This window comes from Oncorhynchus kisutch, linkage group LG29 (genome assembly GCF_002021735.2).
Source record: "Oncorhynchus kisutch isolate 150728-3 linkage group LG29, Okis_V2, whole genome shotgun sequence".
NCBI lineage: Eukaryota > Metazoa > Chordata > Actinopteri > Salmoniformes > Salmonidae > Oncorhynchus > Oncorhynchus kisutch.
In genome coordinates, this window is record NC_034202.2 from 6238299 (window position 1) to 6258940 (window position 20642).

Genomic DNA, 20642 nt, shown 5'->3' on the forward strand with positions numbered 1-20642 from the left:
TTAATAGAAAATGACTCAAGTGAGAGTCACTTAGTAAAATACTACTTGAGTAAAAGTATTTGGTTTTAAATATACTTAAGTATCAAAGTGTAAAAGTACAAATCATTTAAAATTCCTTATATTAAGCAAACCAGGTGGCGCCTTTTTCTTGTTCTTTTGTATTTTACGGAAAGCCAGGGGCCACTCCAACACTTAGACATCATTTGTGTGTTTCGTGAGGCCGCCAGATCAGGGGCCGTAGCGATGCCATGGATGTTCTCTTGATAAGCCTGTGAATTGAACACTTTTCCTGTTCTGCTCAGCATTCAAAATATAACAAATACTTGTGGGTTTCAGGGAAAATGTTTCAAATTATTTTTATTGAGTACTTTACACCACTGTGTGTATGCGTGTGTGTACAGTGCATTCATAAAGTATTCAGACCCCTTGACTTTTCCCACATTTTGTTACGTTACAACCTTATTCTAAAATGAATTAAAACATTTTTCCCCCTCATCAATACGCAATAATGACAAAGCTTAAAACATAGCACATTTACATAAGTATTCAGACCCTTTACTCAGTACTTTGTTGAAGCACCTTTTGCAGCGATTACAGCCTCGAGCCTTCCTGTGTATGACGCTACAAGGTTGGCACACCTGTATTTGGGGAGTTTCTCCCATTCTTCTCTGCAGATTCTCTCACGCTCTGTCAGGTTATATGTGTCTGTTCATAATGTGTTTGTGCATCCTTCCTTAGGCGGTGCGTATGAGGTGAAGCACCACCAGTTCTTCCACACTCTGGACTGGGACAGTCTGCTGAGACAGAAGGCTGAGTTCATCCCTCAGCTGGAGTCAGAGGACGACACCAGCTACTTCGACAGTGAGTCTAGTCTACTTCCTGCTCCTAAAAAGTACAGTCATCTACTATAGAATACAGCTACTTCGACAGTGAGTCTAGTCTACTTCCTGCTCTTAAAAAGTACAGTAATCTATACTATAGAATACAGCTACTTCGACAGTGAGTCTAGTCTACTTCCTGCTCTTAAAAAGTACAGTCATCTACTATAGAATACAGCTACTTCGACAGTGAGTCTAGTCTACTTCCTGCTCTTAAAAAGTACAGTCATCTATACTATAGAATACAGCTACTTCGACAGTGAGTCTAGTCTACTTCCTGCTCTTAAAAAGTACAGTAATCTATACTATAGAATACAGCTACTTCGACAGTGAGTCTAGTCTACTTCCTGCTATTAAAAAGTACAGTCATCTACTATAGAATACAGCTACTTCGACAGTGAGTCTAGTCTACTTCCTGCTCTTAAAAAGTACAGTCATCTACTATAGAATACAGCTACTTCGACAGTGAGTCTAGTCTACTTCCTGTTCTTAAAAATTACAGTCATCTACTATAGAATACAGCTACTTCGACAGTGAGTCTAGTCTACTTCCTGCTAATAAAAAGTACAGTAATGTATACTCTAGAATACAGCTACTTCAAAATTGAACGTTTTTTCCCCCCACAGCTCGATCAGATAGGTACCATCACCTGGAGACGGAGGAGGAGGAGGATACGAATGATGAAGACTTCAATGTGGAGCTACGACAGTTCTCCTCCTGCTCTCACAGGTTCTCCAAGGTGTGTTCTCTTTCTTTCTGTCGCTGTTTCTCTCTCTCGGTAAGTCACAAAGCATTCACTCAAGGCATCACTGCTCGCACACTTCCATATCACTCCTTATGATGGAAAGCCAATTGTGTATCAATGAGGTCGTTACCATAAACAGAAAAGGATGGTAGCTCAAACCAACATCTGGAATGCTTTCAGTGTTAACTCAACATGTAAGATTTCATATGGAACAGACTTGGTTTGGTCCATAAGACATGCTATGCATCTTTACCCCAACCCCCTACATCATGTAATGTAAGTCTCAGCTTTGCATAAATGTTCTGCTGCAAATCAGATCTATTTTGGGAGAACGTAGAACACAATGCCAACACGTGCGTGTTGTTGTGCTGCATTGCGGTATGCTCTGCCTCTGAAAACAATGTGCCTTCGAAGGCAGGAGAATGGCTGAGGAAGAGTTTTTGTTCCGTGATCCACCACAACCCACCAGTTTATAGTGCACAGCCTAGCAGTCTAAGCAGTGCACAGCCTAGCAGTCTAAGCAGTGCACAGCCTAGCAGTCTAAGCAGTGCACAGCCTAGCAGTCTAAGCAGTGCACAGCCTAGCAGTCTAAGCAGTGCACAGCCTAGCAGTCTAAGCAGTGCACAGCCTAGCAGTCTAGGCAGTGCACAGCCTAGCAGTCTAAGCAGTGCACAGCCTAGCAGTCTAAGCAGTGCACAGCCTAGCAGTCTAAGCAGTGCACAGCCTACCAGTCTAAGCAGTGCACAGCCTAGCAGTCTAAGCAGTGCACAGCCTAGCAGTCTAAGCAGTGCACAGCCTAGCAGTCTAAGCAGTGCACAGCCTAGCAGTCTAAGCAGTGCACAGCCTAGCAGTCTAAGCAGTGCACAGCCTAGCAGTCTAGGCAGTGCACAGCCTAGCAGTCTAAGCAGTGCACAGCCTAGCAGTCTAAGCAGTGCACAGCCTAGCAGTCTAAGCAGTGCACAGCCTACCAGTCTAAGCAGTGCACAGCCTACCAGTCTAAGCAGTGCACAGCCTAGCAGTCTAAGCAGTGCACAGCCTAGCAGTCTAAGCAGTGCACAGCCTAGCAGTCTAAGCAGTGCACAGCCTAGCAGTCTAAGCAGTGCACAGCCTACCAGTCTAAGCAGTGCACAGCCTACCAGTCTAAGCAGTGCACAGCCTAGCAGTCTAAGCAGTGCACAGCCTAGCAGTCTAAGCAGTGCACAGCCTAGCAGTCTAAGCAGTGCACAGCCTAGCAGTCTAAGCAGTGCACAGCCTAGCAGTCTAAGCAGTGCACAGCCTAGCAGTCTAAGCAGTGCACAGCCTTGCAGTCTAAGCAGTGCACAGCCTAGCAGTCTAAGCAGTGCACAGCCTAGCAGTCTAAGCAGTGCACAGCCTTGCAGTCTAAGCAGTGGCTGCTGCCGCTATTTTGGAATCACTGCCTGTTTTCTATATTATCAAGGTCTGTCCCAACTTTTTCATACTATGAATGGATATATTTATGAGTGATGTGTTTAGGTGTACAGTAGTTTGTTTTCCTCTGAGGACAGTCTGTAAGGTCTCTGTCTGTGTGTCTGTCCCTGCATGTGTCGGTCTCTCGGTCTGTGTGGTGTGTAGGTGTACAGCAGTTTGGACTTGTCCCGTGGCCAGCTCGAGGAGAAGGGCGAGACGGAGGAGAAGAAGAGCGAGAGCTCTCTGACTGTGGACTCTCTGAGCTGGACACCGGAGTTCACTGAAATGTACGCTTCACAATATCCCTTCTGTTACACTCAAACTCTGATTAATGACCATCTATTGTTTTCACACACCTTTTGGTTCACTATTCATTCAGTTCTCATCACCATTACACTTGCAATGATTAACCCAATTAGTCAGTACAACGATTATAATTCAGTAAACTAGTATGTTTTGAATGGTTTTTTTCTGAGGGTGGTTGATATTTACCCATTTCCATTTTCTCCCCTCAGGCACTCCCTGTCCCGATCCTCGGACACAGAGAGCGCTAGCATGGGCCTTCGCCCCCCCGGCCTGCTCCCCAAGTTTGCCATCTCGGCCGAGGCAGAGGACGGAGATGAGGAGTCCCTGGTTCTGGGGGACCCCAGCAAGGTGGCCTTCTCCGTCGGAGAGGACGAGGCTGACGCAACCACCCCCGGGAGCACCCACAGCGGGGCTACTCTCTCTGGTATGGAGGCCTAGAGCACTGGTTACAGCTGGTAGAAGATGTAGGGATCATGCTAGATATGGGCATCATGTTGGGTGTTTAAGACTGTGGGTTCAACTGGTATGCAAAAGCAACAAAAAGTTATGATATGGTTCAAGGTTTTTAATGTGCTTGATTATAACAAAAACATGTATGGGACATAATTGTACCCTGTTCTTCTTTGGTGTGTAGGTAGTTTCTCAGAGCACCTGGACCCGCTTCCTTCCAGGGATGAGGGCATAGACAGCCCTGACTCCTCCTCCAAGACTCCCGTGGACCTGGGAGGGCAGCATGGCGTCCTGCAGCCCGATGGACATGGGGATAAGCATGGTGGTGTTGCCAAAGTTTCCAAGTCTGTCTCAGCTAGTGCCCTCTCCCTCAGGATCCCTGGAGGTGAGAGGACACACACACACACACACACACACACACACACACACACAACCCCTGTGATCTCTAGCATTTCGATTTAGAGGAGGTTAGAGGACAGGATGAGGAGTAAGCGCGAGCACATAATTAGAATTAGAGCGATGGATTTCGAGAGAGGAGTGTGAAAGAGATGAAAGATGCCGAGATGAAAGATCTGTGTGAAATTGGCACAGCTCCTGCTGGGATGAGGCTCCAGTTTATGGAGTGGCTGTGTGCGCAGTAGCCCAGAAGAGGAGCCACTAACTCGGTAGTGAGCTGAGAGGCCCTTCCACTGTTGGGAGGGGAGTAAATCCCTTAGGGCTCACTCCCAGCAGAGACACAGTAATTCATGGCTCCCAGGCTTTATAGGAACAGCTGGGTACTGAGGGGATTGCCACTGGAAAACAGGTCAATAGAAATGACAGTAGCGGTCTTCGTGTGTGTGTCTGTGTTGTTACCTTTAAATGAACCTCCACTGGGTTTTTGGTTTGAAGAATTTTTAGAATTCAAATTGATGGTGTGCTATTCCTTTTTTTTTTATGGCAACACTTATTTAGCTTTCACACTATCTGGCAGATTCCCAGATTAGTCTCTTGATTGTATCACAATGGGAACATTATTTCCCCTAGTATAATGCCTTTCATTAATGTGTGTCTCATATTGGAACAGATATCATTAGAAATGTCTTTCTCATTCTTCCAGTTATCTTAAATGCTTTGTGATATTTACAGCCATTTTTAATCATTCAAAATAATGACATTTATTTGTCCGTCTTATTGTTCCAGATATCTTCGGGGTATCCCCTCTGGCCAGCCCCATATCCCCCTACTCCCTCTCCTCGGACCCATCTTCTCGTGACTCCTCCCCCAGCCGAGACTCCTCCCTCTGCGTCATCTGCCCTCGGCAGCCAATCATCATCCACAGCTCGGGGAAGAAGTTTGGTTTCACGCTGCGGGCCATCCCGGTGTACGCCTGCGACCGTGATGTCTACACTGTCTACCACACGGTCTTAGTAAGAACAGCCTTGTTTCACCATGTTGGGACAAACACAGTCAAATAGCTAATGAAGTATCGGTAATACAGTACATTTCTGTTGGTCACTTTCATCCATGTCATTGGATAATACGTTAAGTGGCTGTATTCAATTTGTTTTTGTACTGCAATAGGATCTCATTATTGAGGGATGATAGATACAAGTAGCTAACTGTGTTTCTATGTGTTTAGAATGTGGAGGACCCGGGTCCGGCCCTGAAGGCGGGGCTGAAAGCTGGTGACCTCATCACTCATGTGAATGGAGAGCCGGTCCATGGCCTGGTCCACACGGAGGTGGTGGAACTGCTGCTCAAGGTCAGAGAACCATTGGATATAAAGCTTTCATCAGATGTGTACTGTAACCGCTAGTAACAGTTGTCCACAAAGGGTAGTGATGTAATCGCATAAGCATAAGGTATATTTTAAAGGTATTTCTAGTTTGCAACTTGATATTCTCATGATAGAGCGCACATTGTTTATCTACCGGTAATTTCATTTACAGTAGTCCAGCCAACTATTTTTTTTATTTCCAACCCTGTTTCTAACTTAACACTCATTTTGGGCCAGTTTATCTTATGTGTCTGCTTCCTTTCCAGAGTGGCAGTAAGGTGGCCATCTCCACCACACCGTTTGAGAACACCTCCATCAAAACAGGACCTGCCAGGAGGAACAGCTGCAGGAGCAAGATGATCCGACGCACCAAGAAGCCCAAGAAGGAGAAGACGCAAGAAAGGCAAGAATTTCATGTTTGGCTTTGTTGTTTTCTATATGAGAAACCATTTCATTATTAGATATGAACCAATTAACTAGATCTAGGTCTCTATACAGTGTGCTCTGTAGAGGTCACTATTGAGCTTGTACAGCAAGCGTTTTCAGGTTTTGTCATATACAGTATAACCACAAGGTGTAGCTGTGGCTCCTTGCAACAGTGCTAAAATCCCCCCCTGTCACTACTAGACAACGACAACTCTCATCACTACTGTCGGTCAAGTTTTTCATTCCAAAGATCTCACTGTGGCTTTCATTTTTGATTGACTGAATGGTTTTATTGGTTACTCAAGAACATAAACATTGTTATACCACCATTTAAAAACAATGATCATCAACTCAGCAAACTCAGAAACGTCCTCACTGTCAACTGCATTTATTTTCCGTAAACTTCCGTAAACTTCCACAGACGTGATAAAACAGAAATGGAATAATGTGCCCCTGAACAAAGGGGGGGGGGGGGGGGGTCAAAATCAAAAGTAACAGTCAGTATCTGGTGTGGACAGCAGCTGCATTAAGTATTGCAGTGCATCTCCTCCTCATGGACTGCACCAGATTTGCCCGTTCTTGCTGTGAGATGTTACCCCACTTTTCCACCAAGGCACCTGCAAGTTCCTGGACATTTCTGGGGTGAATGGCCCTCACCCTCCGATCCAACAGGTCCCAGACGTGCTCAATTGGATTGGGATCCGGGCTCCCCTTAGTTCAGGGACACATTAGGGACTAACATTTCTGTTAGTCACATGTCTGTGGATCTTGTTCAGTTTATGTCTCAGTTGTTGAATCTTGTTATGTTCATACAAATATTTACACATGTTAAGTTTGCAGAAAATAAACACAGTTGACAGTGAGAGGACTGTTTTACATTTTAAAGTTATAACACATTTTTAAGGATAGTTTTCTTAGATTAGACGCTCTCTAGAGTCTAGACCACAAATACATTGAGTTTCTGGGCCTCGTGCTGGTAGACTGACGTCGTCTTCTCTCCTCTCTCTCCAGGCGGCGGTCTGTGTTCAGGCGTTTTGCCATGCAGCCCTCCCCTCTGCTGCAGACCAGCCGTAGTTTCTCCTCTCTCAACCGCTCCCTGTCCTCTGGGGAGAGTCTCCCAGGGTCTCCTACCCACAGCCTGTCCCCCCGCTCCCCCACCGCAGCCTTCCGACCCACCCCCGACTTCAACCAGTCAGGTGAGATAGACTGTCAATCGTTCACATTCGATGGAATAAATTAAATGTACACAATAAAATAAATTGTAGAATTGAGCAGTGTTTATCAGTGAAACAATCATTGTTTCTTAAATGAAGGTGTACAATATTTACCACTATAAAAGATTATTAGTTGAATAACGTTCCCTCTGTGTTTCTAGGTGGCAACTCCTCTCAGAGTAGCTCCCCGAGCTCCAGCGCTCCAAACTCCCCCGCAGGCTCCGGCCACATTCGTCCCAGCACCCTCCACGGCCTGGGCCCCAAACTGACGGGCCAGAGGCTCCGACAGGGCCGTCGCAAGTCTGCCGGCAGCATTCCCCTCTCCCCGCTGGCCCGCACCCCATCTCCGACCCCACAGCCCACCTCCCCGCAGCGCTCACCATCTCCCTTACTCAGCCATGGGACCATGGGGATCTCCAAGACCACCCAGGCCTTCCCAGTCAAGATGCACTCTCCCCCCACCATTGTCCGCCACATGGTACGGCCCAAGAGTGCGGAGCCGCCCCGCTCGCCGCTCCTCCAGCGGGTGCAGTCGGAGGAGAAGTCCTCCTACACGGGTGACAAAAAGCACCTGTGTTCCAGGAAGCACAGCCTGGAGGTGACCCAGGAAGAGGCCCTGGGAGCGGAGGTGCGTCCTGGGGACATGGACCACCACACCCTGCAGAGTGTGGAGGAGACGCCCAGCGAGCCTCCGGCCATCACCCGGGTCCGGCCGGCTGAGCAGGGCTGCCTCAAGAGGCCCGTTGGCCGCAAGATGGGTTGGCAGGAGTCTATGGAAGAGCTGGACAAGGAGAAACTGAAAGCCAAGGGGGTGATGAAGAAACAGGACTGGTCAGAGAGGCGAGAATCCCTGCAGAAGCAGGACGCTCTACAGGAGTCTGATACATCTGGTGCTGAAGGAGGAAGATGCCAGGGCAGAAGCCAAGGCTCAGATACAGTCTCACTGGAAGGCAAAGCTGCCAGCTTCACCCTAAAAGATGTTCTGTATAAGAAGCTGAACACGCGTGCCGGTGAGAGCACCCCCGAACCACTTGGGGGCAATAGCGCTGACTCGTCTCTGTGCTCTATCCATGACTGGAGCCTCCAGAAGCCTGAGTGGCAGCTGTCCAGGCAGAGCAAAGAGGGCAGTAAGCCAGACAGACTTGATTTCAAGGCCCCCAACATGGAATTTGCCCGGAAGAGGCTGTCGTTCGAGGAGCGAGAAGACGGCGGCATGTGTCGGCTCTCTCCCGGCATTCATGAGAGCCTCCATTTTAGCTCCATACGTTCCAAGAGTCTGCAGCTGGACTCAGCGCTGGCTCTAGACCACATCAAAAGTACAATGAGCAGCGTCCACACCAGCCCTGAGGGCCTGAACCCCAAGATGTTCTCTGGGAGGGGGGAGGGAAGCGCCGTGGAGAAACTCCAGCTCATCTCCTCCAATGAAGGCTCCCTCAGGAAGACCTCCTCGGAATACAAGCTGGAGGGGCGTCTGGTCTCCTCCCTCAAACCCCTGGAGGGCACCCTGGACATTGGCCTTCTTTCCGGGCCAAGGGTGTCTAAAACAGACACCTGCCTCTCTAAGTTGGCGGACAGCGATGGCGGCTCAATAGGGATACCCACATGGCTGCAAAGCCCAGTTGAGCGGCAGGTGTTGATTCCCCTGCTCAAACCCTCTGACAAGCAGAAAAGCCCGCCCACCAGTATACTAAGCCCTGCAGCTGTTGTGGCCCTCAGCAGCCCAGTTCCCGCCAAAGAGGCTAGTATTTCCAACACTGGGTTTAAATGCAGTAGCAGTGGTGAGATGCCATACGACAGACCTAGTCACAGTGAACCCCCTATGGCTTCCTCCAAGGCAGAGGTCTCCGACTTTGGTGGGAAACAAGAGAGCAGGTCCAGTATGATAGCTCACGATCATAGGACATCGCGCCACAGCGCCCACTTTTCCCACTGCGGGAAGACGCCCTCCATACGGGAGGTCAGCAACGAAGACCAGGAGGAGGAGGTTGAGCCACCTCAAGAAACTTCAGCTCCTGCACAGCAAAACAACATTGACGTTTCCAAGACATCCAATACAGTTGTCGCCGCAAAGCCAGGGAATCCCAGGAAGACTGCACCATCCGTCCCTGCTCCAAACGTGGAGGTTCATACAACTGCCCCTCATGTAGCTGTACCAGTGAAGCAAAGTTCAGAATGTCAGTCAGGGCCCAGTTACCTGCAGAGCAATGAGAAACAAGGACCAGCTGAGAATACAGGTAGCATCACTACATTCGTACAATATATTTTAGAGCAGACTCCATACCTGTCAAAGCAGCAGATGTTATCCAGCAGTCCCTCGACAGGGACCACAAAGCAATCGTCCATCCCTGCTCCAATACCTAGTCTTGGAGATAAGAACCGAACAAGTGGTCAAGCTTCTCAAAAACAGCATGGCACGGAGAAAACCCAGAATCCCGACACGGTTCAAAGAAACAGGCCAGTTCCAAACAATGCCAATGAACCTGCCAGTGTGTCTGCTGTTGAGGAGCTCCAAACTGCAAACGCAGGAAGAGATAAAATGACCCAAGTCAGAGAGACAAGTCCTAAAGTGGATGTAAAATGTGTTTTGTCGAAAGAAATGTTGTACAATGCAACTGGAACATCAGAAGCAACACTAAGGTGTGATCAAAGAAAATATGCTTGTACCCTTAGCAGTCAGGTAGCAAATAGTAGTGTAGCGAAGCAAAGTAGAGAAGATCCCACTTCACCAAAGATGAAGGGTAGCAATGCAAAGACTGGAGAGCGAGAGCAGTTATCTTTAACAAATCGACCTGTTGAAAAGGCTTGGGTCAAAGGAGCTCTTGAGGCAGAAATACTCATCACTAAAAAGCAAACTGTTGATGTAAATATCAAAGAGACGAGTCCTGTGCGGACAGTGAAACAGTCCCCACCAAGTCCCGCTTCAACAAAACAAACAATCTTCAATCCCAAAACTAAGCCAAGATCTGACTCACCTCTCCCTTCACAAACGTTTGGGAAGACAGAGGAGGAGAGGGGGAGGTATGAAGCGAAAACGCCTGCCACAGCCCCAGTCGTCAAAGTGAGCCTGGATTCGAAACCGCAAGAGTCATCTCAGAAAACCTCGGTCTCAATGGTCAAAGAAATCCCAGACTCAAAACAGAAAGATCCCCTACTCAAAACCTCAGTCCAAAGCCATGTCAAAGAAAGTTCAGTCTCCAAACTAAAGGAATCTTTGTCCCAAATTCCTGCCCTAACTCCTGTTGTCAGACAAAACTGTGACCCAAGAAAGAAACAGAAAGAACCAGAACCCCACACCTTTGCCCCAACCCCAGCCCAAGTCATCAAAGATAACCTGGACTCAAAACAGAAATCAGCCCCTCAGAAAACCTCTATCTCAACCAACTCAAAACAAAAGGAAATCACTACTTCAACAGTTGTCAGACAAATCATAGATTCAAAACATAAATCCCCCCCTCACAAAACTCTTTCCCCAAACGCAACCACTGTCATGAAAGAGCCAGCCCATATCTTTGCTGCAACCCGACAAGCCCAGAAAGAGCCTCCGACCTGGTCCAGTGCTCCCTCCCAATCCGCCCCTTTACCAGTGGTGCCAGCCCCAGCAGTGAGAAGAGAAGCACACCCACCCAAAGGTGGAACTCTCTCAAGCAGGGCCAACGGCAGCACCGGACAGGAGGCTGTGGTCCAGACCTCTAGGGAGGACCAGGAGAAGCCGAGGGAAGAGGCCCCTAGGTCAGAAGGCCTTAGGTTGGACTCTTATAGGGGCCTGGGTGGGGTGGATGCCACAGGGCCAGCAGCCACCAGCAACAGCACCCCCCAGGCCAAACTCAGCACAGCTGAACCCAGGGTCACTAACTCTGACAAGCAGGTAACCTCCAGCCGAAAAGAACAGGCTGACAAGAAGAAAGGGGAATCTGCTCAAGAGGTAGCATCTGCACAGAAAAACACCAAGAGAGAGACTTCAAGAGTGGCTGCTGTGGTGAAAGAAGCCACAGGTTCAGACAAAGACTTGGCCCGACACAAGCAATCGAAGGATTTTCCACGTGGCCCCGCAAACAGGAAGTAAATGCTGGCTTTAAAAAATACGACGGCAGCCACCTTTGATTTTGCATTATGTCAGAAATAAAACATTGTTGTTTTTGTTAGTAGTGTCATCATGCCTTATTTTTTTGAGAACCGGGGAAGCTGTTACTTCAGTGTTTATATTGCGTGAGAGAGACAGATTTTTGTGTGTTATCCTGAATGTGTGTGGTGGTGATTGTGAATGCTTGGTCGATACAATAAATGTCTAATGTTTTTGGACTGAATGTAGACTGATTTGCTGCTCATTTGTGGTTCTCTGCTGTGTGTAACAAAGGTGTCAAATGTGTATCTGGTGATTGATTGGGGGCTTTATTTTTAATTGACAGCAGAGTGCAATGTGCAATCAATATGTCAGGTGGCACGTTGAATTGAATTGCACTGGGTTTAGAGCAACTGACAATAAAGGTAGCAGACTGTCGATGTGTGTCGACTGAACTATGTCCATTTCACTCCCACTCAAAGAGTTATGTGAGCTGAAAACACAGTAGCCATGGCACATCATCCAGTCAACCATTTAAGCATTGTGATATCGATGCAGATCATTCACTCGTTATACCGAAGTCAAATATCACCAAGTTTGTTCAGATACTTGTTCTTTATTTTGTATTACCAAGAAGTGAAGTTAGCTTTGTTTGGTTTTGGGTTAGCGGTGCACAGAAGAAACGCACCATTTTCTGTACTTCTTACCTAGAACTATTTAATATGGAATCATCTTACGGTTCTGGAATCATATTTAGTGGATGAGGCCTTAGGGTTATGGGGAATGAAAAAAAACTTGCTGTTCTTTGCAGGTTATGTTGTAATTCACATTCCTTTCACATCTCTACATTTCTTACCCTTTGATTTTTATGCTATATCTTGTAAGTAATTATGTTCAACACTAACTGTAAAAATTGGGATACATGGGCTTAAGGAAATATAAGTGTTTTAATATGTATATATTTTGCAATGTCATGTTTGTATACTCAGTGATGTCATTTCAGAATCATGTTCTGCTTGATAATTCTGTGGTCTAGAATAAGCTAACATAATGTCTATCTATACCTATCCAAAAGACATCCTCTCTAACATTTTAACAGTTCCGATATGTTCTGAATTAGAAATAGAAATAAAGCATCAATTGTGCTTTTCCCCAAAAATGTAGTGTTGAAAATAAACAAATAAACTGAGAGGCAAGTGGTTCCCAAGAATGTAGTGTTGAAAATAAACAAATAAACTGAGAGGCAAGTGGTTCCCAAGAATGTGTTCAATCTTGATTTTGCCATAATGTATGAAGAATTGTAATACACTGGAATATTTCACTGAGCCCAATAAATTTGAATATTTCACTGAGAAAATATGTATGTTATTATGACAATGTGTAGCATGCAAGCTCAATGAGTTGATGGAATAAACCAACAATTCTAAGTATGTTTGCCACACTGTGGAAGAGATTTCTGAAGGTCCGTTTTTAAGGAGTAATCTGCATCTTATTGGATGTTGTTTTCCAGTTTTGTTTATTTGTGTGATAGATGTTCATGCAATGGGAAATGCATTTTTGGGGTATGGTAAATTAAAAAAGGGCTCAAATTCAAGTAAACGTCTGGAAAATATATTGGGAACGTCAGGGTTGCAAGAGATTAGATTTCAGATCATCTTCTGAAGTTGTGTTCTATTGTTTCGTTTTTTTGTCATTTTCATTCAACTCCTGTTTTTAATTTTTTTTTTCCGTAAGCAATGCAGTAGCCTACATTTATGTGCCAGATTAAAACAATATCCAGTTCAATGTCTAGCTAACAATAGGCTTGAAATGACTGATTTTGTAAGAACAAAATGCACCAGTATACAAATCTTATATACATAAGTCATTATTCTAGACAGTTGATGTTTAGGTGATTATACTGGCTTTGTGTATCAAAAAAACAGTGGACTTCTTTTACGCTGACGTGGGCATATCCTGTAGTTTAGCCGCCAGTCCTTTTGATTGCATACCCTAAATATCCAACACAAAGTAGATTTTCAAAATATGCTATACAATATTTACTCTTGTGGGCTATGTCATAACAATAGACAATCTACTTTATCTTAGGGAGGCAAACAAAAAACTAAACGGGACGCTATATATTTACATAAATGGTAAACTGTACCCACGAATGCACATTGTAGAAAATAACGAATGAGATTGATTGTAAAGATTTTTTTAAAATAAGAATCTGAAGTTTTACTATTCTCATTTAGTTATTGTAAATGTATTGTCAAACATTTGGGGGGAGAGAAAAAAAGTCACCTTAATATTAGACACCTTAGCCCTTCCTTCTAGTTGTACAAGTTAGTAGAAAGAATGATTGAGATGAGAATGTTGTTCCCTATCAAACAGGCTCTTCCCACTGGGCAAAAGCGGGTTGAGTCAACCTTGTTTCCACGTCATTTCAACCAAAAAGATTCAATGGGATGACGTTGAATGAACGTGAAAAACTGATTGGATTTGAAGAAAGTCATCAATGTAAGGGAATTCCATTTTTTTTTTTGCACCTAACTGTAACCAAAATTGAATGACACGGCGAATTTTTTTTGTTGATTTGACGTTGAATTCACATTAGATGACATGTCAACCAAATGTCAAATGAAAACAAGACGTTGTGCCCAGTGGGTGGATACAGATGGAAATGAATCAGGAAACACTTTCTTTTAATGATGGAGTGTCTATTTGTCCCCATGCCTTTTTTTTCTGATTGATGTTTAAATCCTTTAAAAATAGCACATTCAGTGTTTGTTTACAAATACTTCATGGATGTATATTTAGTATATTGTGTTAATGATTTGCCAAGTCGATACGCTACGTCACAGGAAATATGTTCGTGTTGGTAGTGTCTGTGACTTCCTCACCTATCCAGCCACCCTGTTGTGTTAGACTGTCTGTCTGTGTGGTGGTCAATGTCTCTGTTTCAACATCCGTCGGGTACCACATTTGTCCTGCTTGTTTTTGGAGTTTCCTTTTTTCCTTTATGTGTGAAACTAGTATTAGATGAACTTGCTTACTATATGGTTTGTCTTTTAGGATTTGTACAATACAGATGTTTTTGTATTTTGCCCAAGGAAATCTCTATGGATGTCATAGAGTATATGAAAACAGATATGTATACTTCTAAAGTTGCAGAACACTGAAAATAAAAAAGGCATGGTAAAAGTCCGTTTCTTTTTCTTTATTGATATAATGATCATGAAAAATCTGAATATGCATTATTATTTGCGTCATTGTGATATAAAGATTATGAAGAGATATACTAAAACGGCATGCCTGGCCTTGTATTTATCCTTGGTATGTTCCGTTCTAATGGATATCGTAGAACTACCCCGATTGTTTTAGTCAATGAACGAAACTTAGTTCTGACCCACTTACTTATATTAGTCCCGTTAAGATGCACAAACTCTCATCTGCAGCTGTTGATATGCAACCGCTTACTTTTGTTTTAAGTTAAGTTTAGGGTTGGGCTATGGTTAGTGGATAGTTAGCTGAACACTATTCTATACCATCTGTTGAACACTATTCTATACCATCTGTTGAACACTATTCTATACCATCTGTTGAACACTATTCTATACCATCTGTTGAACACTATTCTATACCATCTGTTGAACACCATTCTATACAATCTGTTGAACACTATTCTATACCATCTGTTGAACACTATTCTATACCATCTGTTGAACACTATTCTATACCATCTGTTGAACATGATTCTATACCATCTGTTGAACACTATTCTATACCATCTGTTGAACATTATTCTATACCATCTGAACACTTCTATACCATCTGTTGAACATTATTCTATACCATCTGTTGAACACTATTCTATACCATCTGTTGAGCATTATTCTATACCATCTGAACACTTCTATACCATCTGTTGAACATTATTCTATACCATCTGTTGAAAATTATTCTATACCATCTGTTGAACATTATTCTATACCATCTGTTGAACATTATTCTATACCATCTGTTGAACACTATTCTATACCATCTGTTGAACACTATTCTATACCATCTGTTGAACACTATTCTATACCATCTGTTGAACACTATTCTATACCATCTGTTGAACACCATTCTATACAATCTGTTGAACACTATTCTATACCATCTGTTGAACACTATTCTATACCATCTGTTGAACACTATTCTATACCATCTGTTGAACATTATTCTATACCATCTGTTGAACACTATTCTATACCATCTGTTGAACATTATTCTATACCATCTGAACACTTCTATACCATCTGTTGAACATTATTCTATACCATCTGTTGAACACTATTCTATACCATCTGTTGAGCATTATTCTATACCATCTGAACACTTCTATACCATCTGTTGAACATTATTCTATACCATCTGTTGAACATTATTCTATACCATCTGTTGAAAATTATTCTATACCATCTGTTGAACATTATTCTATACCATCTGTTGAACATTATTCTATACCATCTGTTGAACACTTCTATACCATCTGTTGAACATTATTCTATACCATCTGTTGAACACTATTCTATACCATCTGTTGAACATTATTCTATACCATCTGTTGAACATTATTCTATACCATCTGTTGAACACTATTCTATACCATCTGTTGAACATTATTCTATACCATCTGTTGAACATTATTCTATACCATCTGTTGAACATTATTCTATACCATCTGTTGAACATTATTCTATACCATCTGTTGAACATTATTCTATACCATCTGTTGAACATTATTCTATACCATCTGTTGAACATTATTCTATACCATCTGTTGAACATTATTCTATACCATCTGTTGAATATTATTCTATACCATCCGTTGAACACTATTCTATACCATCCGTTGAACACTATTCTATACCATCCGTTGAACACTATTCTATACCATCCGTTGAACACTATTCTATACCATCCGTTGAACACTATTCTATACCATCCGTTGAACATTATTCTATACCATCCGTTGAACATTATTCTATACCATCCATTGAACATTATTCTATACCATCCGTTGAACATTATTCTATACCATCCGTTGAACATTATTCTATACCATCCGTTGAACATTATTCTATACCATCCGTTGAACATTATTCTATACCATCCGTTGAACATTATTCTATACCATCCGTTGAACATTATTCTATACCATCCGTTGAACATTATTCTATACCATCCGTTGAACATTATTCTATACCATCTGTTGAACACTATTCTATACCATCTGTTGAACACTATTCTATACCATCTGTTGAACACCATTCTATACAATCTGTTGAACACTATTCTATACCATCTGTTCAACACTATTCTATACCATCTGTTGAACACTATTCTATACCATCTGTTGAACATCATTCTATACCATCTGTTGAACACTATTCTATACCATCTGTTGAACATTATTCTATACCATCTGAACACTTCTATACCATCTGTTGAACATTATTCTATACCATCTGTTGAACATTATTCTATACCATCTGTTGAAAATTATTCTATACCATCTGTTGAACATTATTCTATACCATCTGTTGAACATTATTCTATACCATCTGTTGAACACTATTCTATACCATCTGTTGAACATTATTCTATACCATCTGTTGAACATTATTCTATACCATCTGTTGAACACTATTCTATACCATCTGTTGAACATTATTCTATACCATCTGTTGAACATTATTCTATACCATCTGTTGAATATTATTCTATACCATCCGTTGAACACTATTCTATACCATCCGTTGAACACTATTCTATACCATCCGTTGAACACTATTCTATACCATCCGTTGAACATTATTCTATACCATCCGTTGAACATTATTCTATACCATCCGTTGAACATTATTCTATACCATCAGTTGAACATTATTCTATACCATCCGTTGAACATTATTCTATACCATCTGTTGAACATTATTCTATACCATCTGTTGAACATTATTCTATACCATCTGTTGAACATTATTCTATACCATCCGTTGAACATTATTCTATACCATCTGTTGAACATTATTCTATACCATCCGTTGAACATTATTCTATACCATCTGTTGAACATTATTCTATACCATCTGTTGAACATTATTCTATACCATCTGTTGAACATTATTCTATACCATCTGTTGAACATTATTCTATACCTTCTGTTGAACATTATTCTATACCATCTGTTGAACATTATTCCTGACCATCTGCAGGGGACTATTTCCACATAAAGTGTTACCCTTCAAAGCATTTCATATCCGCTATTTCCTTCTAAAGCATTTCATATCCACTATTTCTTTCTAAAGCATTTCATATCCGCTATTTCTTTCTAAAGCATTTCATATCCACTATTTCTTTCTAAAGCATTTCATATCCACTATTTCTTTCTTCGGTTTTTTTATTATGACACATGCAGTTGTGGAAATTGCCATTGACATAACATGTCCAAATTGTAACATGCCAGCAAATGCACATCTGATAACCTTTCCTTTGAACCAACACGTCCTATCTATGTAAATCACTATTGGTATTGCTTTGAATCCAACCAATTAATGTTGGAACAGTTGCATGCCAAAGGGTTGTCACTCAGGTAAATTTTTCTATTTTCTCTTTTGACAGAGTCTACTTAAACCATTTCTATCTGATTAATGGCCAAATTGAGCAGGACATTATTCAGTGAGTTGAATGGATTCGTATTGGCAACAACTAGTTTATTACCACTAAGATCGGCATACGTCAGGTTGGTGAGGTAGTGAAATGCGTTCTTAAGAGATGGAAAAAAATCCCCATCAAAATCCTAAAGCTAAATTCAGAGATCAGTTTTTTTGCTGCGCGTCAATCCACCGCATCCGCCTATGTCACAATACCGCATCTGCGTTGGAAAGTGGCAGAACTACAGTGCTGTTTGGAAAAAGTTATTCTCGTGAAAACGTCTGAACAGTTTGGCCTACTAACTAATATGACCACTCTGTCTGAAGGTAACCTATACAAATGAATGGAAGAATGGAGGTAGTTATGTGCCAACAAAAATAAGAGGTTAAATGTGTAAAAAATATTTATTGAGCTTACATGGTCAGGGAGGTGACCAAGAACCCGATGGTCACACAGAAGCCACTCCTCAGTAAAAGGCACATGACAGCATGCTTGGAGTTTGCAGAAAAGGCACCTAAAGGACTCTCAGACTCTCAGACCACAAGATTCTACCCAGCTTCTATCTCTGGAGCTATAAGACTCCTGAACAGCTAATCAATTGGCTACCCAGACTATTAGCCCCCCCCCCCCCCCCCCACGCTGCTACTACTCTGTTATTATCTATGCATAGCCACTTTAACAACCCTACCTGCATGTACATAATTATCTTAATTACTTCGACACCGGCGCCCCCCCGCACATTGACACATTGACTCTGTTACCGGTACCCCCCTGTATATAGGCCTCCACATTGACTCGTACCGTACCCCCTGTATATAGCCTCCACATTGACTCTGTACTGGTACCCCCTGTATATAGCCTCCACATTGACTCTGTACTGGTACCTCCTGTATATAGCCTCCACATTGACTCTGTACCGGTACCCCCTGTATATAGCCTCCACATTGACTCTGTACCGGTACCCCCTGTATATAGCCTCCACATTGACTCTGTACCAGTACCCCCTGTATATAGCCTCCACATTGACTCTGTACCAGTACCCCCTGTATATAGCCTCCACATTGACTCTGTACTGGTACCCCCTGTATATACCCTCCACATTGACTCTGTACCGGTACCCCCTGTATATAGCCTCCACATTGACTCTGTACCGGTTACCCCCTGTATATAGCCTCCACATTGACTTCTGTCCGGTACCCCCTGTATATAGCTCCACATTGACTCCTGTACCGGTACCCCCTGTATATAGCCTCCACATTGACTCTACCGGTACCCCCTGTATATAGCCTCCACATTGACTCTGTACCAGTACCCCCTGTATATAGCCTCCACATTGACTCTGTACGGTACCCCCTGTATATAGCCTCCACATTTGACTCTGTACGGTACCCCCTGTATATAGCCTCCACATTGACTTCTGTACCGGGTACCCCCTGTATATTAGCCTCCACATTGACTCTACCGGTACCCCCTGTATATAGCCTCCACATTGACTCTGTACCAGTACCCCCTGTATATAGTCTCCACAATGACTCTGTACCGGTACCCCTGTATATAGCCTCCACATTGACTCTGTACCAGTACCCCTGTATATAGCTCCACATTGACTCTGTACCAGTACCCCCTGTATATAGCCTCCACATTGACTCTGTACTGGTACCCCCTGTATATACCCTCCACATTGACTCTGTACCAGTACCCCCTGTATATAGCCTCCACATTGACTCTGTACCGGTACCCCCTGTATATAGCCTCCACATTGACTCTGTACCGGTACCCCCTGTATATAGCCTCCACATTGACTCTGTACCGGTACCCCCTGTATATAGCCTCCACATTGACTCTACCGGTACCCCCTGTATATAGCCTCCACATGACCTTGTACCAGTACCCCCTTGTATATAGCCTCCACATGACTCTGTACGGTACCCCCTGTATATAGCCTCCAACATTGACTCTGTACGGTACCCCCTGTATATAGCCTCACATTGACTCTTGTACGGTACCCCTGTATATAGCTCCACATTGACTCTGTACCCAGTACCCCCTGTATATAGCCTCCACATTGACTCTGTACCGGTACCCCCTGTATATAGCCTCCACATTGACTCTGTACCGGTACCCCCTGTATATAGCCTCCACATTGACTCTGTACCGGTACCCCCTGTATATAGCCTCCACATTGACTCTGTACCAGTACCCCCTGTATATAGCCTCCACATTGACTCCTGTACCAGTACCTCCTGTATATAGACTCCACATTGACTCTGTACCGGTACCCCCTGTATATAGCCTCCACATTGACTCTGTACCGGTACCCCCTGTATATAGCCTCCACATTGACTCTGTACCAGTACCTCCTGTATATAGCCTCCACATTGACTCTGTACCGGTACCCCCTGTATATAGCCTCCACATTGACTCTGTACCAGTACCCCTGTATATAGCCTCCACATTGACTCTGTACCGGTACCCCCTGTATATAGCCTCCACATTGACTCTGTACTGGTACCCCCTGTATATAGCCTCCACATTGACTCTGTACTGGTACCCCTGTATATAGCCTCCACATTGACTCTGTACCGGTACCCCCTGTATATAGCCTCCACATTGACTCTGTACCAGTACCCCCTGTATATAGCCTCCACATTGACTCTGTACCGGTACCCCCTGTATATAGCCTCCACAT

The 20642-nt window shown here is 43.5% G+C and overlaps 1 protein-coding gene across 4 annotated transcripts in view; it reads left to right on the top strand.

Annotated features, from left to right (window-relative positions):
- The window catches only part of LOC109873739 (microtubule-associated serine/threonine-protein kinase 3), a 191285-nt gene extending 176833 nt beyond the window's left edge, over positions 1 to 14452 (top strand). For 3 of the 4 annotated variants that reach the window (XM_031808930.1, XM_020465436.2, XM_031808931.1), the window contains 10 exons: positions 739 to 861; positions 1505 to 1617; positions 3217 to 3338; positions 3567 to 3781; positions 3992 to 4192; positions 4990 to 5216; positions 5429 to 5551; positions 5833 to 5969; positions 7004 to 7188; positions 7368 to 14452. In XM_031808930.1, coding sequence (XP_031664790.1) covers positions 739 to 861; positions 1505 to 1617; positions 3217 to 3338; positions 3567 to 3781; positions 3992 to 4192; positions 4990 to 5216; positions 5429 to 5551; positions 5833 to 5969; positions 7004 to 7188; positions 7368 to 11269 — 5348 coding nt within the window. In that variant the 3' untranslated portion in view covers positions 11270 to 14452. The remainder of the gene's footprint in view (positions 1 to 738; positions 862 to 1504; positions 1618 to 3216; positions 3339 to 3566; positions 3782 to 3991; positions 4193 to 4989; positions 5217 to 5428; positions 5552 to 5832; positions 5970 to 7003; positions 7189 to 7367) is intronic. The other variant, XM_031808932.1, reaches the window with a different exon arrangement.
- The last annotated feature ends 6190 nt before the right edge of the window (positions 14453 to 20642 follow it).